The sequence below is a fragment of the Hirundo rustica genome, chromosome 15 (assembly GCF_015227805.2).
Source record: "Hirundo rustica isolate bHirRus1 chromosome 15, bHirRus1.pri.v3, whole genome shotgun sequence".
Lineage (NCBI taxonomy): Eukaryota > Metazoa > Chordata > Aves > Passeriformes > Hirundinidae > Hirundo > Hirundo rustica.
Window position 1 is genome coordinate 2,526,449 of NC_053464.1, and position 27,350 is coordinate 2,553,798.

Below are 27,350 nucleotides of genomic sequence, written 5' to 3' on the forward strand. Positions count from 1 at the left end.
CTGACCTTGCCGTCACCATAACCAGCCACAGGTAACTCAGCCATCCCCAAAATTCTAGCCAGGGATTATGGAATTATAATAAAAGTTGTGTTTCTTTTTTTGAAATGGATTGGAATTTACAAAGGAGGTTTCAGTAGGATGCTCATAAATTCCTTTGAACTGGATGCTGCGTTAGTTTTATTCTGTGGAGGCCCCTTGTTGCATGGCTGCTCTTCTCAGCTGTCATTGCCAGACAGTGAAAGGAGAGAAGAAAGGCTCATTACCCCCTCCTGAGTCTTCCTCTTACCCTGATTATAGTGAATTGAGTTCAAATCTGTTGAAGTTACAGTTTCCTAAAATTGTGGTGGGAGGCAGTCGATCAAGAGGCCAGCTATAGGCTGTGGCTAGACCACAGCAGGAAACTTGTGGTCAGATCTGAGGGTGATAATGTGCTGTGACACAAATACAGCAGAATACAGCACAACTGCCCTTTCTCCACCATGGGCAGGCAGTGAAAAAGTAGAGGAAAACAAAGCATGAATGTCTGCTTGTCCTGTGGAAGACCTGAAGTTCACAAAGCTGATGATTATCCTCAGGGGGCAGAGGTGGTGTGTCCAGGCTGGGCCCACAGCACAGCACTGCTGATAAACTGCATTACTCCCTTATTTTTCCAGGAAAGTGTTTGACAGCTCTAACCTAACACCTGTCTTTGTGTTCCTTCTGTGTCCTAGTCCTCTCTCGGGCTGCTGGCTCAAGATTTCGGTGCCATGGTCAACAACCCCCACCTGAGTGATGTCCAGTTCCAGGTGGACAGCGGGGACGTTCTCTACGCCCACCTGTTCGTGTTGTACGCGCGGTGTCCGGCGGCGGCTCAGGCTGTGAGTGCTGCTGCCATTCCTTCTGCCCCTGCCTAGGAGAGGCCAGACTGCCCCTCCCACAGCCAGCCAGTGCCCCACAGCAGCACAGAGCGCTGCTGGGCTTAATGGCAACTGCCTCGGGACCTGCAGTGGTTTTTCAGCTTAGGAAACCAGAATAAATCCTAACAAAGTGGTGAAAGATGTGCTATTTTATCCTATTCAGGGTGGCTATGGGGAGTCAGGGATCCTTGCATTCCACCCATGAGCAATGAAGAGAGCTTTCAAAGTGCTTCTTGCCCTTGCCTTTTTGTCCCTGTGCAAGCACAGATTGCCTTGTCCTTGGTGTGTCCTGCCTGTCAGCCAGTCTGGGAAGTGTGAGCAGGGAATAGGAAGTTTCTGGGAAATACTTTAAAATAATCTACACAGAGGTTTTATCACTTTTGCTTTGGAGGTGCCTGCGCTGGCTGGGCTTTTTGCAAGGCTAGTGAAGGAGTTCTTATGCTCCCAGAGCATTTTAGGCTGAATAGCTCCCAGCCTGCTCCTGTGCAGTTTCCAGGTAAATTTAAAACAGACCAGATGAAGCTCAGACAGAGAGGTGTAGATGAAAATTGGGCTGGGAAATAATTTGATTGCAAAACTAAGTGGAGAACTCTAAGACCACCTTTTATATGTGTGACTAAGGCAAGTAGTTAAAGAGAGTTAACTCACAGGGTCAGGAAGGACAAGGCTTGTTCCACAGGGAGCTCTGCGTAACTGCCCCGCCTTGGCATCCCGGTCCTGAGGCTGGGCGTCAGTGAATGGAAGGAGCTGATGGGAACAAGGATGAATGTAGGTGTTGTGTTGCTTCACTAGCAGACTTTGCTTTCTGTGCCCCAGGTGCACAGCGAGGGCTTGGTGGTGGAGGAGGACGGGGCGGCGCCGGCGCACCGGGTGCTGCTGAGTGACGTGTCGGCCGAGGCTGTGGCTGCCTTCCTGCGGTACCTCTACGCTGCTGACACCAACTTCCCTGCCGGGCTGCAGCCCCAGCTGCGGGCTCTGGCTGCCAGGTGTGTGCCCTGAGCATGTTTTGGACCCCCTCAGGCTTTCAGCCACACAGACCCCAGTTTGAGATCTTCCGCTGCAGTTTTAGCGGTTTACAAATTCCGTGGTCCTTGGCTACATCCTAAACGAAACTTGCACGTGAGGACATCCAGCCCTCAGCTTTTCCACCTGTATGAGAGTTTCTGTGTTCAGTATATGCTCAGCAGACTTCGGCTGAGTTTTGTCTCAGGATGTCTGTTGGCAGCTGATGTTGAAGATGATGAGCACAACTTCTGTGTGTGATTCTCACTTCATCTGAGCAACATTTGTAGAATGTATTGGATGCTCAGGCTTTAATGTGTTGTGTCAGCCATGCTCTCAGTCGTGGCCCTAGGCACGCCCTAAGAGCTTGAAACAGGAGCAGTTGCTGAGGAATGGGTGGGACACGTTGGGGCTTGCCAAATGTATATAGAGAGGTGCCCTGTCACTCTAAAAAGCCAAGAGTCTTGCACATGGCAGATATTATCCAGCCCCAGCCATTCCATGGGACTTGCCCATTGCCAAGAGGATTTAGGGTAGTCAGTCTCAAATACAGAAGAGGAAGAATATGCCTGATACTTTCATGGGAGTGGCACCTGGAAGAGGGTATTTGGAATTTTAGGAGTACACTGGATCTTTTACATCTCAGGAAACTCAACATCCTCATGTAAATTCCTTACAAAGCTCACAAAAGTGATCTGACGGCCAAATGGAGAAGAAATACTGGAGGAGGAAATACTAAAGTTACTAATGTATCCTTGCAGGTTTGGTATGAAGGAACTGATGGCAGAGTGTGAAAACAGCACTGGAGAGAGCCAGGTGTCCTCTGGAGTGGATTCAGAAGATGATCTTATCTCTGTGAGGGATGATGAAGATTGTGAGGACAGAGCTGAGAACTTCCAAGACCTCTTGAAGTCCGTGTGGGTGGGTGAAGATGAGGAAGAAGTTGCTCTGCTGAGCCCTGAGTGTCAGAAGGAGGATGACAGTGAGGTGGGAGAGCAAGAGCTGGAGGAAATCTATGAGTTTGCTGCAACTCAGAGAAAGATGGCTCAGGGTGAAAGAGAGGTGAGCGAGGGAGTATGCTGCAGCATCTGCAGCGACACCGAGGCAGTCCAAGGTACAAACCAGCAAACTGAGCAGGAAGAGGTAAAGAGACCTGAATCTGCTTCAGTAAGCAACAGCCTCAAAGATCTGAGGGATGGCAATGGTGTGGAAAGATCTAAATGTGACTTGTCTGCACAAGAAGAGAAGATGCAGAATATAAATAGGTGCAAGAGCATGAAAGATCCACAGACCACTGTTGTGCCTCACCACAGTGAGCCTCAGAAATGGGATGAAACATCCCATGGTGCTAATGAAGGAGGGGCTGTTGGGGGATGTGAGGATGTGAAGGATTGCAGGTCATCTCAGGTCTCACATGACAAGGCAGATCACTGTGAAGAGCAGTTTCCTGGTTTCCAGGGTGATACTGATATAAATGACAGCTATGAACGTTTGTTTGCTGCCTCTCAGGGGGATCATCGTGAGCCTTCCCCAGTGAAAGAAGTTTCCAAAGAATCAGGAAAGTCCTCTAGTGAAAAACATGTTGGTCTTAATGATTCACTTTTGTTCAGCAAGTCACAAAAAGCCTGCTCTCCCTGTAAGAATGGATTTTGTGGGAGTCCAACTCCCCAGCCTTATGCGTCCCTTTTTCCTGCTCTTGGCTCTTCACCTGCATCTCCAAAATCAGAGGAAAAGTTTGCCAGGGAACATGTATCAACACCAAAGCGAAGCAAAACGAAAAAATCATTCCCATCTGATGAAATACACTCCCAGAAATCCAAGGAGCCGGGTGCTGCATCGAGAAACAAGATCACAGTTTCTCCAGCAGAGCTTCCTCACAGTGAATCAAACAAGCACACACACGTCCCAGTGTTGCCATCACCCGGCAGGACTCAGGATGCTGCAGCTCAGGAGATCAAGGAGGGTGGTGTTATTGTTTTATCTTCTGATGATGATGAAATGGAGTTACAAGGCAAGAAGTTGCCAGAGTCTGACTCTGCTCTGAAGAAGATGGAAATCGCTGGGCATGTGAAGTGTACAGACGTGGAACAAGGTCCTGAGATACCAAAACCTGACCATAACTCATCAGTCCCTGAAACACAGCAGAGATCAGCCCAGGTCTCCTGTGGCAGTACAGACACTGTGTGTGTACGTGGTGAGGTAAAGGTGTCCCCTGAATTTCCTCTCAGCAGACAAACAGATGCTTGTACAGAGATCACAGCGAGTCCAAACCCGAGCCCTGGGAAAAGGCTCAGTAATGAAATGTCTCCAGGCACAGACAGCTCCTGGCTTGTGCCAGGAACACCATTTCTGAGCAAAGGCAGAAGCTTCTCAACACAGACTCAGGTCACAAGTATTAATTCTTTAAAGAGTCCAGGATGTCAACTCAGCACAAAAAACTTAGCAGCAGGTAATAGTAGTAATAAAATGACTGGAAATTTAATAAAAGCTCATGAAACAAGGTTGTCAGACAAACATTTGCCTATGGAGAACTCACCCAGTGGAAAGAACCCACCCAGCAGCCCAGCAGCAGAATCCTTTTCCGAGAACCCCCTTCCAGTTTCTCCAGTAGATCCAGTTCTCCTCTCCCCTGGCCACACCAACGTGGAAAGCAAATGTGCCGATCTCTCAGGTTTACCCACACCAGTGCCTCTATGCCAGGAGCAGCCCCTGGAAGATAAAATCAACATCAGTGTGGTTGAGCTGGAGGACAGTGACAGGGAAGTAAGTCTGCCTTCTCTGGGCAGCAGTGTCCTGCTGTGTGAGGAGCCCCCAATCCCTGCTGATGACTGCTGGCACGTTCAGTATCTGTCACCAGCCAGAGGTGACGGCCACAACTCCGGCCAGCTCAGCCGTGCAAAGGCCAGCACGGCCAGCAGCCCCAGCCCTGGCTCTTGGCAGCAGCAGGGGGAGAGCCCAGTCCAGGTGCAGGGAATTAAGGGCAGCACCCCTCTCCAAGGAAGTCCTGCTGGCAGGAGAATAACTTTGCACTGCCCTGACAAGAGCCCTATTGAGCCATGTTCATCAGTGGGCAGCAGAGCCAGTTACCTGGACTCCAAAATCTGGGATGACTGGAATGGAGAAGAGAAAGAAGATGAACTTCCAGAGATTCTTCCTCTGTCTCAGAGGTTGGCAGCTGCAGCCAGGGCTGGTCAGACAGATGCTGTCAAGACTCCTGGTGAGAGCTTCTATTAATACTAGATTTATTGGGCTAGGTTATTTTAGTGATTTTATTAGCTTTTATTTAGCTTTTATTTTAGTGATTATCTTACCTGTGATGCACTTGACACACTGAATGGTCTTTGGGCTTTCTGATGCAAAGTAGTTGGCAGGGCCAGACACAAAGAAGGTGCAGGCATTTGCTGTGGGAAAGAGCCTGAGTAAATGTGGGATTCCTGGAGTGTAGCCATGCGTGTTTCATTGTCACCAGTCCTTTGGTAGTGACCATACTCCTTGCAGAAGCTGTGGGTTCATGGATAGAGAAAAAAACCCAGCCAAAACAGAACAAAACACAGACTCCAGCCTCCTTGCCAGTGGATTGATGTAATTGATGTTGCAGTATCTAACTAAATAATTTGTTTAAGGGGTGATTAGAACACGATGTGTGAGACTGGCTGTGTTTCACAGTGTCAGTAAACTGGTATCATTAAATCAATATCTAACTCCAGACCCCAGTCGCTTGATTTGCTCAATTTTTTATGCATTAAGTCTCTGTTACGAAATTCCCTCCCTGGGAGAAGGACCACTGCACAGAATTCAGTGAACATGGTTTTAACTGCTTTTTTCTAAAAGTTGCCTGTTCTAACAAAGCCCTGAATGGCCTCATTTTCAGATGTGACATATGTCCCAGTTTAAACTGTTTTCTGATGTAAAGTCAATGAAAACCAAGTAACCAAGTATCCTAATTAAGGGGTGGGGGAAAAGTGCTGACTATTCTATCCAATATAAAGCTGAGTAATAACTAAAGCTGCTTATAAAGGAAGTAGTTGCTATTAAACAATTATTAGATAATATTAAATTTCTACCACTAAGAGGAGAAGTTACCAGCCATTTTAAGTCCTTTCTGTAGTGATTCTCATCATAGTGATTTCATTCTGCTGCAGAACCTTCCTTTCAGGAGAACAGCAGATCCCCCAGCACTCCAGTGACACCCATGCCAGCTTATTCCATCATGGAGACCCCGCAGCTGAAGAAGGAGCTGAGCAGGTGAGCATTACCTCCCCCAGGATGGCTCTTCACAAAAGAAACCTGCTGGCAGGTAGTGTGAAAGAAGGAAAACCACGGTGACGCTCCAGGCAGTGCTTTCTGAGGTCACATCACACTTTTCCAGCTGCACTTCCTCTTGCTGAGCTGTGCCAGTGGAAGGTGCAGCGCTGTTGTAACCTTAACTCCCGCCTTCTCTTTCAGGTTCGGCGTCCGTGCTCTCCCAAAACGCCAGATGGTGTTGAAGCTGAAGGAGATATTCCAGTACACTCACCGGGATGGGGACTCTGACTTTGAGGATGAAATCCCCTATTCCCAGCCCCTCCCACAGAAGTCCCCGGCCAAGCGACGGAGGCAGCCGAAGGCAGCCGCGGGCGGGAATCGCGCCGGCGCCCCGAGGGCTGTGGGCAAGAGGAAGCAGCTTGCCAAGGCTCCTGCAGTGCTCCCTAGGGATGTGGCTGATGGTGCTTCCCATGGAACAGGCGGTGCCGCACCCAGACATCACCCAGAAGGAGCCAAAGAGCAGGAAAGGCCAACTGTGTCGCTGGCAGCTGATGGCAAGGAGCTCCCGGCATCCCAGGAGTCAGCAGGTTCTTCGGTGGATGGAAGTGACATCTCCTTTGGTTCACAGAGGTGAGGCAGTGAAATCCTAGACAAAACACTCAGGCGTGCAGGACAGAGAAGAGGTAGGAATGAGGCAAACAGAGATGAGTGTCCCTGAGGTCTACAGTGGCCCTGTCACCTTGAGTGTGTCACGTGCAGGTCAGCACACTCCTACAGAAGAAACAGGCTTTGGATATTCAGTCTAATTCCCACTGGACTGTTCTCAGAACATAAAAGGATTGCTTATGAGCAAGGCCCAAATCTGGTATGCCTGGTCTGCAGGTCAGTGACACAGAGCACTCTGTGCTGCCTGAGAACCTGCAGCTGGAGTTGGGAGAGGACAGCACAGCACCCCTTGGCAGAACCTGCCAGGAGGGAAGGGCCAGGAGCCAGAAATTCCATACAGCTCCGCACTGGGTGAATTGGACCAGCGCTGTCCTGCCTGGGATGGGAAGTTTGCAGAAGCCCTGCCATGTTCTGTCTCATTCATTTTGTGGGTGCTGGTAGTGCAGGGTCTGTGATCCCACAGAGGGAAGTCGTAGGGCTTCACTATCAGGGATTTGGGGAGCTTTGGTCCTGTCCTTGTTGGCCTGTTCTTTCTGTGACCTCTGGTCTGTTTTGTCCTGCTTTTAGTTCCTTTGTGAATGGATTTGAAACCTGTGCTTTTGCATCTGAGGAGGAGGAAGAGGAATATCCAGCATCTCAAGCAGCAGCTCGGGAAGAGGAAAAGCTGGAGGCAGTGAGGTGCTACATCCGCTCAAACACGGCCCTGTACAACAGGATTCTCTTCTACGAGCCCATCGAGCTGGCTGATCTGCATGCAGAGCTCAAACAGAATGGCATTAAAATTTCCAAGGCAAAGCTGCTGAACTTCCTGGATTCTCAGTGCATCACATCTACCATGGCCAGAGCCCGGAAAGAGCAGGAACAGAAAAGGAAGGAGAGCAGAAAACAGAGAAGGCGGTACCGAGTGAAGCCCGCTCCTACCCGCTGAAAATTCCGTAGGTGGAGGCCTTGCTGCCAAGCTGCAAAGCCCGTTCCCAGCTGGTGCTCCAGCAGCAGGCGATGGGTGGAGCGCTGCTGCTCCTTGTGGCCTGATCCCAGGTGACATCCCGGAGAACGGGCCTGAGCCGCACTCCCAGTGCCGGCCCTCTGCTCCGATTGCACAAACGCCCCATGGCTGCCCTGCCTTCAGCACACAGCTCACCTGCAACCTCTTTTCACCCAGTTTGACTCTTGTGCCTTTTCTTTCCATTTTTCTAACAGCTTTTAGGTCCCCAGCTTTTCTTTGTGCTGGTGCTTCCCTCAGTGACATGTGCCAGCACCTATTCCCTGGGTTTGGGCTGTGAAATGCTTCACCCTTCACATTCCAGGATTCAATCCACTCTGTCAAGCACTGCCTGTTTACACTCCTGTGACTTCCATCTTCACTTCTTAGCACAGTTTGCATTGCTGATTTTTAAGGCAGGGAATGCTGTGGAAATACATAGAAGTATTTTTTTTCTTGCTCCACTTGGCAATCTCTACTAAAACTCCTAAATCTGTGTTTCTGAAATGGCTGCAGAACAGGGCAGGGGTTTGTTCTATTCCCTTTGTGACACCTCCCAAAAGTGCCCCTGACACCCAAGGTCAAGGGAAAGCCTCCAGAAGAGATGTCATAAAGAAAATATTTAAGTGAGCACTGGACCTTTTCAGCACTTCTCAGAGCTTGAGCTAAACCCACTGCTTGGATCAGTCCCATTGCCAGCCTGGACTGGTCCCAGGTGTAAAGTGTCTGGGAGAAGTCTTGGACCCTAAACTGTCCTATTCTATACACTGATCTTTTCAGCAACTTCTGATTCCTGTCTGTTCTGGCAGTTCTGAGTGTGCTCACAGAAAAACAGGGAAAGGCACAAAAACAAGGCAGATTTCTAGATATCTTTGTGAATGTTGGATATAAATTTTATTTTTTTTAATACAGAATTTGTTTTGATTTACATTATATACAATAAAGAATTTAAATCCTGTCCATTCTCATATGGAACAGTAAACAAACAGAGGATTGTACAGAAAACATGAACTTTATTGAACTAGACTTCTCTTCCCAGCTTCAACTAGGAGGTGAGAACATGACTGGGAAGCCTATAACTAAAACACCTAAACTTCAACTCTTGGAAAAACTTCAACTGGGGGAAGAAAAGACTTTGGGGAAACCTAATTTCCTAATAAAACAAGGGGTTCCTAACACCTATGGGCGGGAATGTCCCAGTGCCCGGGCTCGGCACTGGTCATACATTCCCTGCCATGTGCAGCAAGGCCAGAGCCGAGCTGAGGCCGGAGAGTCAGAGCAGAGGTGAGAAGCGGAGTCTCCTCCTCATCCGAGTGCCAGGCCGCCTTGGCCTCTTCCCTCTGGGCGCCGGCCTCTGCCGGGAGCTGTGGCGCAGGCAGCGCCTCATCAGGGCCCGGTTCTCCAGCAGCAGCGGCAGCAGCTCCCGGGAGCAGCCGTGGCCCCGGCAGCACGGGCGGGCAGAGGCCGAGGCGCTCCGGCTCTTGTCCTGCGGCACAGAGCACAGGGAGCCCCATGGCAGGGGCACGGGGGCCTCAGGGGGCTGAGCCTCTGCCGCTGCCTTGGGCCCCTCCTGCGCAGAGAGCCCGGGGCCCGGCGCGGCTGCCCCGGGCACGGCTGCAGCACCGAGAGCCCCTCCCTCACCTCTCCCCAGCGCCTCCTGAGCCCTTTGCCGAGGACCCAGCACAGGCGAAGGCCCTTGAGAAGCAGGGCCAGCGCCGTGCAGATCCACGGCAGCGCCTCCAGGACCAGCATGGTGGCCCTCAGTGGTGCCACGTCCTGCTCCTCCAGGGCCTCGGCAGGCGCGTCCCAGGTCCCTGCGTCCCCAGCAGCGGGGCTGGAAGGCTCCAGAGGCTGCACCAAGAGCAGCAGCCCTGACAGCGGCAGCAGCAGCCCTGACAGCGGCAGCAGCAGCCCTGACAGCGGCAGCAGCAGCCCTGACAGCGGCAGCAGCAGCCCTGACAGCGGCAGCAGCAGCCCTGACAGCGGCAGCAGCAGCCCTGACAGCGGCAGCAGCCGCCAGAGCCCCTGGCTGAACATGGTGCTGCTGAAGGCCAAGCTCAGTGGGCTCTGCCCGTCCTTGCCAGCCGACGTCTGCCTGGGCTCTGGGCACGGCAACGGGCTGGGGACACTCATCAGCCACCGTGCTGGCCCCAAAGGCTGTGAGGTCACAGAATCGTGGAATCAATGCAGCTGGAAGAGGACTGTGAGATCACCAAGTCCAACCTGGGACCCAGCTCCACTGTGGCAACCAGACCAGAGCTTTCAGTGCCTCACCAAGCTTTGCTTGAACACGTCCTGCCACAATTATTCTACCACCCACGTGGGCAGCCCATTCCATTATCTCATCACTCTTTATTGTTAGAAATTCTTCCTAATGTCCAACCCAAACCTCCCCTCATTTTGGGCTTTGAAATCCTTCACCCATCTCCTTCCTGGGTTCAATCCACTCTCTCAAGCAGTGCCTATTTACACCCCTATCACTTCTATCTTCAGTTCTGCAGTACAGCTTGTCCTGCTGATTTTTAAGGCAGGGAATATTTTGGAAATACATACAAGGCCTTTGGTTTTAACTTGGTTCACTTTGCAATTGCTACTAACATTCCCAAATCTGTGTTTCTGAAACAGCTGCAGAACAGGGCCCTGTGGGCTCACTGAGTCCCACCTGTTACCCATCACCACCATGGCAACCCCAATGACCACAGTGGCCCTGTAGTAGCCACAGGGACCTTGTCACTGAGCATCACATCCAGTCTGTCCTAAAATACCTCCCACACTGGTGACTCCTCCACCCCCAGGGCAGCCCATTCCAATATCTAATCACTCTTCCTGGGTAGAAATCCTTTCTAGTGTCCAGTCTAAACCTCCACTGGCGCTGGTCTGGAGGGCCTGTGGAGTACAGTCCAGCTGCCCTTGGATGGTTGGGATGCTGGGGAGGGGAAATGGAACTTTTCCTCTCCCATCTTCCTCACCAAGGGCTGCAAGAAATGACTGTTTTGAGAAGGACAGGGCTTTCCTTAACTGGCCTTCCAGTTGATGCCGTTCCCTCAGTGTACCTGTATTTCTCTCAAGTACACACCTCACAAGTGGAAAAGCTTCAGTCTTACCAACCAGTCTTAATATGGGAATATAAATATCCCTTCCCAGTATTTTTGTTCCAGTTTTAGGTAAGACTTATATCCACACTCAAAGATTTTGTGATTGATTATTACATTTTTACTTTCACTAGAGGCAGCATCCCAGTTCAGTGGATATAAATTATAATCATTCAAATCACATCATGTCAAAACACTTTACTAAGTAGGAAAAAAACATTGAATTTTAATGCCACATCTTTGCTGTCAGGGCTTGGAACCGACTACTTTGTAGATGCTTGCCTTGATGCCTCCTCGTTGCTGAAGTTGACAAAATGTAATTCTAAAAGTTTTCTTAGATTACGAGAAAAGGATTTAAAATCTTTTGAAGCCTTCAAGACCACAAGGATACCCCTCAAATACACTGCAAATTATCTGAATCCTATCTCATTCTCCTGCTTCACTAATCCCTGAGCAAAGTGGGCCTCCCTGAGTTAACACTGGTGTTGCCATCTGCCAGGGTTAATACATTGCCAAACAATTCAATTTGTAGATATTTCCCTGGGTTTTACCTTCCTAAAGCATGCTCCTTTGTCTTGGAAGATACACTGTCATTTTTTTTTTTAATTTCCAACTGTGTAGTAAGTTACCAAAACTAGTTTTATGCTTCTGTTGCTTTTAGCACTTTCAGTGCTGCAAAAAAAAAAAAAAAAAACAAAAAAACACCAACTAAAGTATTTGTTGTTTTCAATTAAAGAAATGTTTTTGTCATTGCACAAAGTTTCTGTCTTATGTGAGCACCATGTGAACTTCTGAATTTGCTGTGACAATCAAATGAGCAGTGGGATTGATTTGGGATACTCCATAATAGTTGTTGTGCTGTCACATTTCCTGCCTGAAAAAAACAGCCCAAATAGGTTTATTCTGAAAGGCCGTGCTGCAGATGCCTATGAAATAATTCTGCATGTGAGAAAAGAGCTGTTTTCTGACACAGGGGCAGCTCTGTGTGTACAGTCACCCTGTTTAATGGCACTTCATGAGTGGCTGGGATCCCTCACTTGTGGTCAAGACCCTTGGAGGGCCCAGTCGAGCTAAAAAAATGAGAATGCTGTAAAGCCCAGAGCGGTGTCTGCAGTGCCTCTCCCTTGTACTGGGGCAACAGATCCGCACTTATGGTGCCAGTGGATAGATATGGAAGGGATAAATCCGAGAACGATCCTTCCTACCATTCTTCAAGGGGACTTGGAGCTGCTCAGAAAATGCATTTCAAATGTGCTGGTTTGCCTTCCACATCGTTCCAGTATAAAATTATTTCTGGAGGTATTTTATGTCAGATGTCTAATGGAACACAAAGTGCCTGGGAGAGGTGATGCGGCCTTTGGCAGAGCCATCCCTGTGATTACCCAGGGAAGATGTGGACTCCAAATCCCTGCAAATGTCCAAGGTCAGGCTGGATGGAGCTTGGAGCAACTTGGGATGGTAGAAGGTGTCCCTGCCCATGGCAGGGGTTTGAATAGGACGGGTTTTAAGGTCCCTTCCAACCCAAACCATGTGTGATTGCTAAGAATTTAGATTCATGCCCAAGGTCAGCACAATCCCACTGCTCCCTTCACAGTACTTTTGAGACCAGGGTGGCTCCAGCCCCTGACAGTACCGAGGTTGGGCACCCATGTCCTGGAAGGACATGGAGCCCCCATACAGATCTCCAGAGTTCTGCTTTGGTGTCATCTGGAAATTCTCTTCCCTCTGAAAGCGCTAGCTGCCATCGCGTCTTGTTCCCTGAGCCTCTGCAGCGAAGGCTCCGTGTTCCCCCGGGGCAGGCATTCCCTTCCCGCCTGAAGCCCTGCTAAGGGAAACCCGGCGGCCGTGGCGGCTCGCCCAGCACACGGGAGAAAGGCTCGGGACGGAGCGGGCAGCGGGTGACGGCTACCGAGCCCTCAGGGGGGCCGAGACCGTCACCACCTCAGCGCCGCCGCCGCCATCCCGGGCCGCCCTCAGCGCCGGCGTGCCGCCATTGGCCCTCACGTGACCGCGCCTCCGCGGCCGCCGAGCCACAGAGCGGAGCCGAGCGCGAGTGAGGGGCTGGGAACCGGGGACACCGGCGGGGCTGGGATGGGAACACCGGCGGGACTGGGATGGGAGCACCGGCGGGACTGGGAACCGGGGACACCGGCGGGGCTGGGACTGGGGACACCGGCGGGGCTGAATCGGGGACACCGGCGGGACTGGGATGGGAGCACCGGCGGGACTGGGATGGGAGCACCGGCGGGGCTGAATCGGGGACACCGGCGGGGCTGAACCGGGGACACCGGCGGGGCTGGGATGGGAGCACCGGCGGGGCTGGGACTGGGGACACCCGCGGGGCTGGATCGGGGACACCCGCGGGACTGGGATGGGAGCACCGGCGGGACGGGGATGGGAACACCGGCGGGGCTGAATCGGGGACACCGGCGGGGCTGAATCGGGAACACCGGCGGGGCTGAATCGGGGACACCGGCGGGGCTGAATCGGGGACACCGGCGGGACTGGGATGGGAGCACCGGCGGGGCTGAATCGGGAACACCGGCGGGGCTGAATCGGGAACACCGGCGGGACTGGGACTGGGGACACCCGCGGGGCTGGATCGGGGACACCGGCGGGGGTGGATCGGGGACACCCGCGGGACTGGATCGGGGACACCCGCGGGACTGGACCGGGGATACCGGCGGGACTGTATGGGGAACACCGGCGGGGCTGGACCGGGGATACCGGCGGGGCTGGATAGGGGACACCAGAGGGTTGGGGCGGGACCCCTGGTGGGCCTGGACAGGACACGGGCGCGGCTGGCAGCCCCTCACGTGGGCAGACCCCCAGCCCCGCAGCTGCCGCGGGTCCGCAGCGGTTCAGGGGCCTGGTGCACCCCCGCAGAGCCACCCCTGCTCCGTCGGGTAAATCCCGGCCCGTGTCCTTCCCCCCGGAGCAGGTCCCTTGAAAGAAGCTGGAAATGATCTCCCACATGGATCAGAAAGAGGAACTGTGGTTTTCCCACCTCCGCGTCTACCGAGGGAAGTCCGAGACAGTGCTGAGCAGCACTTGTGCAGGTAAGGGGATGGTACAGTCATACAATCAGTAAGGTTGGTAAACGCTCACTAAGATCATGGAGTCTGACCATTAACCCAGCACATCTGTCAACTTGTTGGCGAGAAAAACTGCTCCAGGATTCCCAGACCCTACCAGAATGCATAGGATTGGGGATACCAGGATGGACCGTGGTCCTTCCAGAGGTCCCTAGCAGCAGCCAGTGCTGGGTCCCAGAGAAGGCAGACAGGCAGTGGAGTGTTCCTGGATGCTTTCCCAGGCCCCCAGTTTCTGTGACTTAGAAAAGTACTAAGCAGACATGCAATGTCTCAGTATCTCACAGCTCTCTCTGTATTTTCTTGCTGTCTGAAGTTGTGCATGTTTCAGCATCCACGACAGCTTGCAGCCAGTAGTTCCATAGCATATTCAGCTGCTTTGTGAGTTGCTGCCTTCTTTAGTTTGCTTTGAAGCTGCTTTCTAATAGCTCACTTCATGTCAGTTGTTCTTAATTCAGAGCAGGTGATGCAGAAGGGATCCCCACCTACCCCACTTGTGGTTTCATAGTCCTCTGCAATACCCCTGTCAGCTGTACCATTTATCTTCAATGCAGAAACTGTTCTGTGCCTTCTATTATTCATGTCATGCTCTGTATCTCCCTCAGCTCTATTGGAATTTCTCTGAAATGGAGGATCCATCCCTGCCCTTGCACACAGTCAAGTGTAGGGTTTGAGCTGCAAGGGCACAATTACATTCTGTTCATTCTCTCTTTTTCCCTAGCAATCCTTAACATTTGATCAGCTGTTTTGTCTGCCTGGGAGCTGCAGTTTTCATCCATCTGCTCCAAGGGGCTATTCCAGAATGATATCAAGAACATCCTAGGCCCATTCACAGAGGAGCCCTCTATACCAGCTCCTGTTCCCCTCTGCACTTCGTTTACCTGCAGTGAATATCATTTGCCATTCCCCTGTCACCTGGTTGGTCAGTATCATAAGGCTCTGACACAGTTTGTAGTCAGCCTTGGTGTCTGAATAACAGAATCATAAGCACCTCCCCTCTCCCTTCCTTCCCACCTCATGAGGGTCATTCATCCCATGGCAGCTGGATTTCCTTACCAGTTTTGGTGAAGGAATAATGTCTCTGAGAATGCCTTTGGACTGCAGATCTTCCTCTTGCTAAAACTGGTGACATCTCTGAAGAACTCCAGGTGGATTCTGTTGAGAAAGAGATCCAAGGGTACATTTAAGGTGATATTTAGGTTTTTTCCCAGTGTCTGCACTTCCTCTGCTTACCTGGAGCTTGACTCGGATCTTAGCACTGGCATATCAGAGGCTTGAGGTCAACCAAATTGGCATGAGCTGAGGAAGAGCCACACTTTTCCTTTCTTGCTTGCTTATTCATTTTTTTGCCAGTTCAGTCTTATACTTCCAATATGAATTCCTGAGTATTGTGAACTTATTCTCCTTTCACTTAAAACGCTAACAGTGAGGTCCTGTCATGAGTTTGACCAAACCCTTTACAGACAACAGCAACAGAGCAACTTCCCAAGCTCCACTGTCTGCTCAGTAAATCTGACCCACAGGGCAAGGGCTTCATGCTGGGCTGCCACAAATGACCTTATCCTGTCTTTGGATGTCCCTCTTCTCTTCTCCTCCCACCTGGATGGAGTAGCTGCAGACACATGGCTACCAAAGTTCCAGTTTCTGTTGCTCTCATGGAACAATTTTAAGGAAAACTATATCAAGTGTCAGTGTCATGCCAAGCTACTGTAAAAGGCATCTCAGGAGTTCACTGTGAAATCACATTGTGATGTTTTCTTACATTGCCCAGAAGGAGGAAGATCAGATATCATCTGGGCTGTAATTCTGGACTCTCCTTCCTTTCTTAGTTGTGCAGTGCCTCTCCTGCTCCAGGACAGCCCTTCCTCATCCCAGTTCTGCATGCTCTCCCATGCATCCATGGGAGCATAAAGTTGACGTTCTCCTGTCTCTGAGACTGGCATAAGCCATGTTTGAGGTGCCTGATTTCATCCCTTAGTGCCTCCTTTGGGAGTGCCTCTCTCTGCAGCACCAGCAGCAGCAGATCAGGGATGTTGCATTTGTTCTGCTGACTAGGACAGTTCTTCGTGGCACTTCCAGGACTCTCAATTCAGCTTTTAATAACTTTTCAGATATCCTAGAAGAGCAGACATCTTTCCTGTTCAAGCGCTAAACTTTTACCTTTAATACGCCAGTAATTTCAGTGTATTCAGGTTCTGTCAGAGCACACGGGGCTGTTCCCAGGGTTTGTTCCTGTGAACATACCAAGAAATCCACTGTGTAGTTTGAAATATCAGAACTTTTTATAAGAGTCAATCTGATGAATCTTCAGAATTTGATCCCTTTTGATTTCTCTTGTCTAAAGTTTCCTGTCTGTGACTTCTATCCAGATTCTCATTTTATTGCAGCCGAAGATGGGATTGTGAGCAAAAAAGAGAAGAATCCCCACCAAGGCATCTCTGGGCCAGCAGAGCCTGAGGTTTTACTCTCAGGACTCTCCAAGGAGAACAATTCCCAGAGTCCTGCACAGGACCCAGTCATCCCAAAGAGGTCAGAAAAAGTTCAGAGACCTCTGGAGAAGAGGCAAAGCCGAGTGATGCTGCATGGGAAAAGTTTCAGGAAGCTGCCAGATGTTATCCAGCAGAGAAATTCTTCTGTGGGGAGACTGATGATATGTGGGGACTGCGGGAAGAGCTTCCATGTGAGCTCCAACCTCGCCCAGCATCGGAGAATCCACACTGGAGAGAAACCCTTCTCCTGCACCGAGTGTGGGGAGCGTTTCCGGCAGCGGTCCCATCTCACCCAGCACCAGAGGATCCACACGGGGGAGAGGCCCTACGAGTGCTCCGAGTGCGGGAAGAGCTTCAGCGTGAGCTCGAAGCTGCTGCGGCACCAGGTGACCCACACCGGGGAGAAGCCCTTCAGGTGTGCCGAGTGCGGGAAGAGCTTCTCCGGGAACTCCCAACTGGTGCAGCACCGGCGGGTGCACACCGGGGAGAGGCCCTACACGTGCGGCAGCTGCGGGAGGAGCTTCAGCGTGGGCTCGGCCCTGGCGCGGCACCGGCGCGTCCACACCGGGGAGAAGCCCTACGGCTGCGCCGAGTGCGGGAAGAGCTTCGGCCAGAGCTCCGAGCTCACGAAGCACCGGCGGGTGCACACCGGGGAGAAGCCGTACAAGTGCTCCGAGTGTGGGAAGAGCTTCACCGTGAGTTCGGCCCTCATCCAGCACCGCCGGTTACACACGGGCGAGCGCCCGTACGTGTGCTCCGAGTGCGGGAAGAGCTTCACGGTGAGCTCCCACCTCATCCAGCACCGCCGCTTCCACACCGGGGAGCGTCCGTTCCAGTGCACCGAATGCGGGAAGAGCTTCCTGTGGAGGTCGGCCCTGCTGCGGCACCGGCGGGTGCACAGCGGGGAGCGGCCCTACGCCTGTACCGACTGCGGGGACAGCTTCAGGCAGAGCGCACACCTCAGCCAGCACCGCCGCACCCACACCGGAGAGCGGCCCTACGCCTGTGCCGACTGCGGGAGGCGCTTCGCCGTGAGCTCCGCGCTGCTGCGGCACCGGCGCGTCCACAGGGCGGGGCAGCCCTAGGCTCGGATCCCGTGCTCTCCAGGGACTGCCCGGCTCACCGAGGGGGAAGGCACTTTGTTTTAGGAGAGCGGCTCCTAAAGGACGGAGATGCAAACAGGGGAGAGTCAGAGCGGAGAGCTGCAGGTCTGGAGAGGAGCGTGGACACAGCAGGGGCAGTTGGTGGCGTTCAGAGGGAAAGCTCTCGGGAGAGAAAGGAAGTGCTTTGGAAAGGCTGGAATGCGCTTCGTGTATTTCAGAGGAAGGTAATGACTCTGTGCCCACATGTAGACAATTAACACAGTAAAGCACACGGACCATCTTGGAGACTGCAACACTCGGTCAACAAAGGCTCCTGATTTGTGTTCAGAGGCGCTGAGCTCCCTCCCTCAGCCCACAGAAGCCCAAGGCCTGGTGCCTTCGGCCCCCTGCGCTGGCTACCCGTGTGTCCCCGCGGCCCTGCAGGGGCGGTGGGGCGGCAGCTGCGCTGGGTGCCGTTGCTGCAGCCGCCAATAAAGCCGCCGATACCGCAGCGCTGCCGCCATGTTTCCTTCTCGGCCGCCGTTCGGAGTTGCTGCGGCGCGGCGGTGCTGCGCATGCGCGGCTTTGCTCTCCTCCCGGGGCGGGGCTTTGGGCCGTGCCGGACAGGTGAGCGGGGGCGTGGCCATTACAATCACGTGACTCCCGAACACACAGCCCATCGGCGGCTTCTGCGCGTGCGCGGCCTCGCGCGCCGACGGCCTCCGCGGGGGAGGGGGGCGGGGCCCTCGCGCGGCGTCTCGGCCGCCTTCGCCAATCGGCGGCGCGTGCCGTGCGCGGCTCCCGATTGGCCGCGCGGTGACCCCTGGGCCATAAAGCCGGGCCGGCCGTGCGCGGCCTTTGTCTCGCGCCGGGGCCGAGCGTGGCGGCAGCAGCGGTGAGTGCGCGGCGCGTCCCCATGGCAACGCGGCCGGGCCTCAGCCCGCGGGCCTTCCCCTCCCTCGGGGCTCTCACCGCGGGGCTCTGCCCGCTCCCGGACCGCCGCAGAGCCCTGTGTCCCTGCCCGCCGGGGCTGTCGCGGCCGATGCGCCCGCCCGCGAGCCGTGTGCCCGTGCGAGGCCGGGCGCTGCCCGCCCGCCGGGCCGGCCGTTCTGAGCCCTCCGTGACCCTGCCGTGTGTCCCCACAGGCGAGCGCCTGCCCGGCGGCCCGCGGCGTGTGCCAGCGCTGGGTGCTCAGCCCCGCAGTGACTTTGCACGGCTGCTCTTGAGCGACGCCTAGGGCTTCGGGGACCGGAGCCCTGCGCTGCCTGCTCCCGGTGGCGACGGGGCCGCCTGGCTTTCCTTGGCCCCGCAGAGCAGCACTTGGAGAACGAAGGTCTCCTGCTGTTTCTCCTTTTCCGTTATTGGTAACTGTTCTGTTCGTGCCTCAACGCGTACACGCAGCACTACATTGCACATATCAGCCCTAAGTGCCTATCACTGGCCCTGCTTGGTGCGTCCCAGGCACGTCTGACAGCTGACAGGGCAAGCACTGGCTCTCTGCTGAACAAAGGCTGCTTGGTATAACTGTGTGTTTGTCACAACGTGCTCTTTCTCAGCCCAGAGCCAGCCCTGACTTTCCTCTTGACTGTTCCCATGGCCAGGGTAAGAAAATAGGTTCTTGATGGGCTGCCTGATACAAGGGCCACCACCAAAGGGCAGAACTGGCCAAGGTCTTTGAGCTCACCAGGGGCTTCCTTTGGTTGGTTTGTTGAGGTGCAGGGCTGCACATCTAGAAGACAGAAGTATCGTTTGTGTGGGCATTGCTGGAAGTGTCTGGAGCTTGAATTACTGCCTCAATTTAGGCAGGTGAAATCTTCAACCTACCTGGGATCATGTAATGTGGTAATTTAGTCCATGAGGCTCCATTTCCAGCAGGAGCCAGTGTCAAATCCCTCCCCAGAAGGAGATGGAAATGAGAATCTCTCCTGCTGGGATTGCCAGGTAACCTCTGGGATGATTCTTCAAGCCTCTAGGCCTGGGGTTCTGAGGTTTGTTTCCGCTGCAGTGCTGGTAGGTCCAGCCACACTCTGAGCTGTGTGTGGGGAAATGCTTTGAAGTTGCATGTAAGATAAACAGCAGGATAGGAACTCTGTACTGCCTGGGTGTTTGTGAGTTACTGAACTTCTCCCAGAGTGCTCAAGCAAATCTAGGGCTTCCAGTCCTCCTTCCCTGCAGCAGCAGTATCTTCTTCCTTCAAAAGGCTTCGGATTATTGGTACTGAATGTCTTCCAACCCTGAGAAGAACAGCTGTGCGTCTGGGGTGTACAGCTTGGTGAGGAGATAGGGTAGGGACAGACTGTACGCATCTAGATGAGGCAGAGGTGTTTTCTCGCTGGGTTTGAACACCCAGCCCCTGTCATTGGGGAGGAAATGTTTGGAATGCTGAGGTGTCCTGTTCCAAACCTCCTCCCCATGCTCTGTCCCTGCTGTCCCAACTGGTAGCTGTTGGATTGCTCCCAGGCAGGCTCTGTGCACTGGGAGGTACCCTGAACATCAGCCAGGTCCTGGCTGAGCAGAGCTCCCTGCAGCAGATGAAATGACATTCCAGCCTCTGCAGAGGAGGTGGCACTGCCTGAGCCTCCTCCTTGGCATGTGGGAGGTGCCCCCTTTCTGAGGAGCAGAGAAACCAGGACTGTGATCACAAACTGGGGCTTGCAGTTGCCAGTTTCTGAGTCAAAGCAGTGGTGTGTGTTGGTATGAGACACAGTGTCTCGGACTGCCTTTCCTCCCAGTTCTGCATTAACCCAGCACAGGGAACGATGGGGTTGGTTTGTGCTGACTTGTCTTGTTGGGGAGGTGTCAGTGCTAGAGACTGTATCGGGAAAAATCTCAGTTTCCACGTTTTCCTGCTTGAGTTCTGCCCTCACCTGGGGCTACAGGGACTGGTGTTACCCCTGCTCACTGCCACTGCCAGAACTTGTCAGGCTGAGCCCTGCGAACCTGCCAGGGGAAATCCAAGTCTGAGAATGCACCAAAGGCCTTCAATGACTTTTTGCATGATAACTCCAGCTCCCAACAGCAGACTGTGCTCCTGGGGCAGTCACTCACCATTCCCATTAGTTGTGCTTCTACAACACTGGTAGCAGGGTTGGGCGAAGGCTGCTGGGACCCCACTAAGTTCTCTGTGTGACACGGAGAACCAAGTTCCTGTGGGAACACGAGCATGCTCAGGGTGTGGAGGCTCTGATGAGTGTGATGATCTCAGGGTCATCTTTGTCTGGCCATTGGGAACCTTGAGCCATTGCTGCTGTTGATCACTAATTTTTGAGGCCTGACCTGGTGTGTTCTTTGGACTGGATTTGATGTCAGGCCTCTCCCAAGGGATGAATGCAGCTCAAATGCTCTCTAGCTCTGCTCTCACCTGCTGCTTTGTACCGGTGGCTGTTGCAGGCATGTGGAGACAGCACACCTCATCTCCAGGACTCTGGCTTTCTGGGAGTATGAGATAAATTGGGACTAGTTTGTCTAGTTTCATTTTGGAACCTGCATCTCCTGAGGAGTCCTGGGCTGCCTGAGCAGAGCAGGCAGGGTGTCACAGAGCTGATCTGCACTGGCAGGCAGCGAGTGCACTGTTCCTCCAGTGCCACACGCTCCTGGCTCAGTCAGGTGGCTCATTTGCCTTTGTGCTTTGGTGTCCGTTCCCCACAGTGGGCATTTCCCAATGTCTGAAGCTGTGTGAGGAGTGAGGATGGGTCCCTGTGTTGAGCTGCCTAGCGAGTGATCACATAGACAGCACAGCACCTGAAGACCTTTATCCTGGGGTGGGGAGGCTGCACCGTGCCATGTCAGGGGAGGGGTAGTGAGAATGTAGCACCTCATGTGACCCTTAAAGACTTCTGTCCCAGCCCTGGGCTCCTGGCATCACAAAATAATGCATTTGGTCAGTCTTCCCCTGGAGAAGGCTCTGTCCCGGGGAATGCAAAGACTTTGTGATCACAGGGGAAACCTTCACCTGGTGATGAGTCCCACAGCCTCATGATGAGTCCCAAAGCTGTGCCTGAGCTGGGGGGAGCCTTGTGCTGCACCTGCGGGTGGGGCTCAGCCCCGGCTCCTGGTTGGAGTGTGGAGAGCACTGAGGGTAGCTGTGAAACAGGGCTTACAAACTCTGGGGTGAGGAACTGGAGTGCTGGCCCTGTGCTGACCAGCTCGAGGCAGCTGCTTGTTGGTTCTCCCAGTGCCCAGCCGTGGGCTGAGCAGTGAATCCATGGATGCAGCCCAGCAAGGGGGGCTGACCTGAAGGGGAGCACAAGGATGGTTCTCTTGGTGAGTGCTTTTTTCTGAAGAGCTAGCATCAGCTTAGCCCCTTGCTCCTCTCCCAAAGGAGATGCCTGAAAGGTGGTGGTGGTGTTGCTCTGCACAAAGCTGATTACAGGTCCATTTTATAAATGAGGTGCCTGGATTTCTGTGTTCAGCCGATGTAATCCAGGTGTGCTTTGTTCCTGCTCCTGGGTAAGGCTTGTGCATCCTGTTACATCAAGTTTTTATTTCCTTTTGCGAGTGAGGGGGACTCAGTTACTTATGGGATTTGAAGTAAATTCTGCCAGGCAGGAGAGGAGGGTGTGAGTGGGAGCAGGAACTGTCTGCAGCTCGCTCTGCTGGGAGAGTGGTCCAGGAAAGGCAGAGCAGTGAAATCTGCCTTTGCTTCGGGAGTTCCTCTGTTGTGTCACAGGGAATGTTCTTGTTTCCACTGTGAGCTGCCTGGCTTCAGAGCTCAGCTGGCCTAATTCACCACTGCTTTTTTCCAGGGAAGCTTTGTAGTGGTGTGGAAATGTAGCTTGTTTTTTCCTCCTGAGTGAAGGAGAGGGACTTCGCTTTCCAGTTACCCTGCTCAGAGTGTGACTGGGGGAAATATTTGGTAGCACCAGGGGACAGCAGCCTGCTCACAAGACTGGTGCAGATTCCCAACACGGAGATCTCATCTCCAGCCAGGAGCCATCCTGGGGATGCTGAATGCAGTCTGCTGTGTTGTAGGACTCCTCAGAGGTTAATGTTTTCTGAAGTGGGTGTCAGTGTTGAGCTTCACCTGAGGTAGCTGAACTGAACAGGCAAATCTGCGTCCTTGGAAGTGCCTGGTGTGAGGTGGAAACAGCCAGAGGCTGCTCCTCACTGCCCTGCCTGGTAGAGCTGCTCAGTGAGCTCCTTGCTGGACTGTTCATTTCACACCCATCCCTTTGCTAAGGCAGCTTCCCCTGAAAACCCCTCTCTGATTTTGCTTTTCAGACTGATTGCCAGCAGTGACCACAATGCCATCAGCCCTGGAGAGCCTGGAGGGGGGAGAGGAGGACATCTTGCGCTATGAGGAAATGGAAGATAACGCTGTCAGGTGAGTTCTGTGCCACACAATGGCACAGACACAGCCTTGGGCAAGGCAAGAGGTCTTCCAGGTAAAGGAGTGATCCTTCTCATCTGAAAGAAGTGAGGGACCCCAATAAGTGATTAATCAAATACATGTGCTGTGAAATCTCTTCAGTCAAACTGTACTGTAAGGGTGGAAGGGATGGGAAAGAGTGATCTGGCGGGGCTGACAAACAAGTTGTTTTTTAAGTCTCTGCTATGAAAGTCACATTTCAGAAACACTTTGACTACTTGGCAGCTGTGTTTGTGTCTTCCTGGCCAAGGGGAGCCAGTTTTCCATGGCTTGCTGGGCAGGCTTCTTGTTTTGAAAATTGACTCTAGACGTAAACTCCGCTCTGCTGAGCTCTTGCCTTTGCAGAATACCCAGGTCTAGTCAAGGACATTTTCTAGGAGGTTACTTTAGAAAACAAATTCACACACGTATTCTAAAAGCCAAGGCTTCAGACTTGGAAAACAGGAAGGGTGACTAGGTGCTTCCTAGAAGACCTAGACAGGCTGGTCGACTTCTTCAACTTGACAAGCTCAGCTTCATGAGAAATTAATGTCTGCTGGCACACTCAGTGAGTCTGGAGTGTTCAGGGTCTCTCTTTGTGCTAACATGAATGTGTTAGCTGTAGCCAACTAGTGATAAAAACTAAGGTGCACTTTGGCATGATTTGAGTGAGTATGTGTTGGTATCAGTGTCCTGATCCTGTACCTGAAAGTGGCTGTAGCCAGGTGAGGGTTGGTCTCTTCTTCCAGGCAACCACTGACAGAATGAGAGGACACAGCCTTAAGCTGCACCAGGGGAAGTTTAGGTTAGATGACAGAAAAAAAATTCTTCACTGGAAGAGTGACTGTGGGCTGGAATTGTCTGCCCAGGGAGGTGGTGGAGTCACCCTCCCTGGACGTGTTTAAAAAAGCCTGGACATGGCACTCAGTGCCATGGTTTAGTTGATGAGGAGGTGTTGGGTCATAGGTTGGACTTGATGATCTCAAAGGTCTTTTCCAGCCTAGTTCATTCTGTGATTCTGTGTCCAGGTAAATGCAGTGACTGTAGCCTAAAATCATAGATTTTAATGTTTTGGGTCTTTTTAAAAACAAGACACCTTGTGGAAACTTTAAAAACCAGTGTAATTCAGGAAAAATAAACTTTTCAAGGGTGTTCTTGCCCTGTTTTGCCATTCAGCTCTCATTTCTCCAACAGTGGATATCCAACTGGGAAAGCTGGGGACCTACCTGAGCCTTTTTTCTTCTCCAGCAGAAGATACCACCAAGGCCCCCATGCCCTTTAGCCTGCCCTGAGTGTTGCTCCCCATATGCTCAAGGCTTCCCTGTGTGCTGTTGTTGGGCTCACATGGAGGAGAAGCAAAAGTCATGGTGCAGGGATCAGCAGATCCTTGGCTGTTGCTTCAGCACCCTGGGCCAGAGCCCCTGGTAAGCGGCAAGTCTGGTTGAGACACGGGCTGCTGCCACCCTGCTGCTTCCTCCAGGCACCAGCTAAACCAGTGGGGGATCCCTCCAAACGCTGCAGGCACAAGCTCATTGCTGCATGAGGCAGTGGGGTGAAAGGAGCTCTCCTGTTTGCCTGCAGCCCCATGGACCTTTCGGAGCTGCTGAAGGAGGGGACGAAGGAATCGCACGACCGTGCGGAGAACACCCAGTTTGTCAAGGACTTCCTGAAGGGCCGCATCAAGAAGGAGCTCTTCAAGGTGAGTGTTGCTCTGCTCCTCATCTCTTTGATGCGCCCAGTGACTGATGCAGACTCCAAGGCAGAGCCCCACAGCCCTGGGTGCGCTATGGTGGTAGATAGAGCAGAGCCTTTGCTCCTCCAAGCAGTGCCTGCCTGGTACAGGCTCTCCAGGCTGGTTTTGTGCCAGGCCTGGGGCTTTCCCCGTGTTTACCCCAGTTCCATGTAGGTGGGAGTAGTCATGATGAGTTGTGCCCATGCAGTGAGCAGCTTCTCACGTGAGCTGTGCTCTGTCCGTAGCTGGCCACCGTGGCCCTTTACTTCACCTACTCTGCTCTGGAAGAGGAGATGGATCGCAACAAGGACAACCCAGTCTTTGCTCCTCTGTATTTCCCCGTAGAGCTTCACCGGAGAGAAGCTTTGGCCAAGGACCTCAAATATTTCTATGGGGAAGACTGGAAAGAAAAGATCCAGTGTTCAGAGGCAACTCAGCAGTATGTGGACAGAATCCATCATGTGGGACAACACGAGCCAGAGCTGCTGGTGGCTCATGCTTACACACGCTACATGGGGGACCTCTCAGGTGGCCAGGTGCTGAAGAAGGTAGCCCAGAGGGCCCTGAAGTTGCCCAGTACTGAGGAGGGGATCCAGTTTTACGTCTTTGACAACGTTTCCAACGCACAACAGTTCAAGCAGCTTTACAGAGCAAGAATGAATGCTCTGGACTTGGACAAGAACACCAAGGAAAGGATCGTGGAAGAGGCCAACAAAGCCTTCAGATTTAACATGCAGGTACTAAACAAATCCCTTGATCTCCTGTATATGTAGGTGCTGCAGCTTTTAGGTCTGGCCCAGGTTAATTCAGCCACACCACTCACCCAGGCAGTCGTCTGGGGCTCAGACCACCACAGCCCCTCCTTGAGGGAGTTGGATTCTAGTTGAACTAGCTCTTTCACGAGCTTCTGGCGCTGGTGCCAGGCTGGGATTCCTCCCATGCTCCAACACGACAGCCAAGCCCTTTGATTAAGGCAAAATTAATATGACTTCAAGATTCCCATAGGCTTTGTGGCTATGAAGCAGTGAGGAGAGCAGAGCTCTTGTGCCAAGACAGCCTCAGTTTGAGCGTGCTGCACCACCCTGGTCTCCTGTCTGACTTGTTGCCCTATGGTCAAAAATGTCTGGAGCCTCCTGTTCCTCCCATAGCATTTGCCTCTCATCAAACCTGACTGAGCTGCTGTTTGCCCCAGGGGATGAACATAGATTTAGCTACTGGATGGAAGTTTTAATCTTGTGTCTGTAGCAGGTCAGTGTGATTTAAACTGGCCAGAAACAGGGTGAGGTGTGGCTGGCTCATTTGTCAGGATCCTTATGGAATCCCAAGGCAGCGGGAGAGGCTGCCTGACCACTGCAGGAGCTGGGATCCTCCCCGGCTCTGCAGCAGGGAGGGGAGGGCCTGTTGCCCCACACTCCCACCCACAGCAGGGTGGTGCTGCCTTGCTCCTGGCTCTGACCGAACGCTCTCGGGATGGGCTCTGCATTCCTGGAGCTGCAACGTGTGCCAGGTGTCACCACAGCTCTGCAGTGGATGCCCCAAAAGGCGTCTGGGGACAGGAAGGCAGGACAGGAGTGGTGCTTGCCTGTTCCCCAATGATTCCAGGGGTCTGGCTGAGAGCTGCCTGGCTTTGCCTGCTTCACATGCTCACTGTGACCACTTGCAGGTGTTTGACGAGCTGGACAAGATCGGCAGGTCGCTGCCAGAAGCAGCCCAAGATGGCGGCTTTCCAGTCCACGACGGAAAAGGAGACATCCGCAAATGCCCTTACTATGCAGACAAACTGGGTAGGTGGTGGCAATGGGCGGGCTGCCGTGGGCGTGTGGCACAGGAGTGGCAGTGCTAACGGTGCTTTCTGTGTCCTGCAGGCACGGCAAGCCCCGGCTGCCCCTTCCACGCTGCTGTGGGCCTGGCCAGGCAGCCCCTGGTGCAGCTGGTGCTGGCAGCCTGCATGGCCGTGGCAGCGGGAGCTGCAGCCTGGTACATCCTGTGACGGGCACAGCGTGGCTCTGCCTGGGGGCAAGGGGAGAGATGTGCCCTGCCCGTTTTCTGACCTTTCCCTTGCTGGTGGTGAGTTGGCTGCAGAGTGGGAGTAAGGAAATAAACAGGAATCCTGCGGGACTGTCCCAGCCTCCTTGCACACCGCTGTAACACAATGTCTTTAGCTGACTAGTGCACGGGACTGGTTGGTGCCAGGGGGTGAGGACTCCACTGCAGCGCTGCCCTGCCCAGGCTGGGGCAGCTTTTAAGGCTAGAGATGTCCTGTCCTGGCAAAGGCTTCACATGCTTGGCTTTTCATCCCCATCACAGAGGCAGTGTCTGGAGGGGGTTTCCTGCCCTGTGTGGCATCCACAGAATGTAATCAGCCTTTCAAACAGCGGGCACTTGCTTTCCTACCCTGAGAAGCTGAGGCTGTGCCATGGGGCTGTTAGCTCAGAGCAGTGTCCTGTTTGGTGCAACGTCCTAAGAACCAAGTCTGACTCCTGTTGGAGGGAGCTCCCTGGGGCTGGGAGCAGGACCAGGGTGGGGTATGGAGGTGACAGATGTATATTGTGCAACTTTGGGGTTGAGGGTTGGTTGGTTGGTTATTTTCCCTGAAGCCTTGACTGAAATAAAAAGTTGCGATGCCGTAAGCGGGGGCAAGCCCAAAGCACGTCATTGTGAAAAGGGGGAGGCTCAGGAGGGGGTTGAGGGGGAGAAAGGGAGTGCAGTCCCACACTGTTTCACT

At 53.2% G+C, this 27,350-nt stretch overlaps 3 protein-coding genes across 12 annotated transcripts in view; all 3 read left to right on the plus strand.

Annotated features, from left to right (window-relative positions):
* SLX4 (SLX4 structure-specific endonuclease subunit) overlaps window positions 1–8,777 on the plus strand; it is a 28,725-nt gene extending 19,948 nt beyond the window's left edge. For all 8 annotated transcript variants that reach the window (XM_040079261.1, XM_040079258.2, XM_040079260.2 and 5 more), the window contains 6 exons: window positions 711–857; window positions 1,713–1,882; window positions 2,660–5,115; window positions 6,041–6,143; window positions 6,345–6,773; window positions 7,377–8,777. In XM_040079261.1, coding sequence (XP_039935195.1) covers window positions 711–857; window positions 1,713–1,882; window positions 2,660–5,115; window positions 6,041–6,143; window positions 6,345–6,773; window positions 7,377–7,737 — 3,666 coding nt within the window. In that variant the 3' untranslated portion in view covers window positions 7,738–8,777. The remainder of the gene's footprint in view (window positions 1–710; window positions 858–1,712; window positions 1,883–2,659; window positions 5,116–6,040; window positions 6,144–6,344; window positions 6,774–7,376) is intronic.
* A 4,116-nt stretch (window positions 8,778–12,893) lies between these two features.
* On the plus strand, window positions 12,894–18,105 carry LOC120759503 (zinc finger protein 501-like). 3 transcript variants are annotated; one of them, XM_040078820.2, is made up of 3 exons: window positions 12,894–12,936; window positions 13,825–13,942; window positions 16,345–18,105. In XM_040078820.2, exons 2-3 carry the CDS (start codon window positions 13,846–13,848, stop codon window positions 17,547–17,549), a joined length of 1,302 nt encoding a protein of 433 aa, XP_039934754.1. In that variant the 5' UTR covers window positions 12,894–12,936; window positions 13,825–13,845; the 3' UTR covers window positions 17,550–18,105. The 3 variants fall into 3 exon arrangements, with proteins under 3 accessions (XP_039934754.1, XP_039934756.1, XP_039934755.1); XM_040078822.2 differs by having other exon boundaries at window positions 16,363–18,102; XM_040078821.2 differs by lacking the exon at window positions 12,894–12,936 and having other exon boundaries at window positions 13,573–13,942; window positions 16,363–18,101.
* Window positions 18,106–18,327: 222 nt separating this feature from the next.
* Window positions 18,328–27,275, plus strand: HMOX2 (heme oxygenase 2). Its single transcript, XM_040078829.2, has 6 exons — window positions 18,328–18,441; window positions 22,767–22,869; window positions 24,475–24,592; window positions 24,871–25,362; window positions 26,289–26,409; window positions 26,491–27,275. Exons 2-6 carry the CDS (start codon window positions 22,790–22,792, stop codon window positions 26,613–26,615), a joined length of 936 nt encoding a protein of 311 aa, XP_039934763.1. The 5' UTR covers window positions 18,328–18,441; window positions 22,767–22,789; the 3' UTR covers window positions 26,616–27,275.
* The last annotated feature ends 75 nt before the right edge of the window (window positions 27,276–27,350 follow it).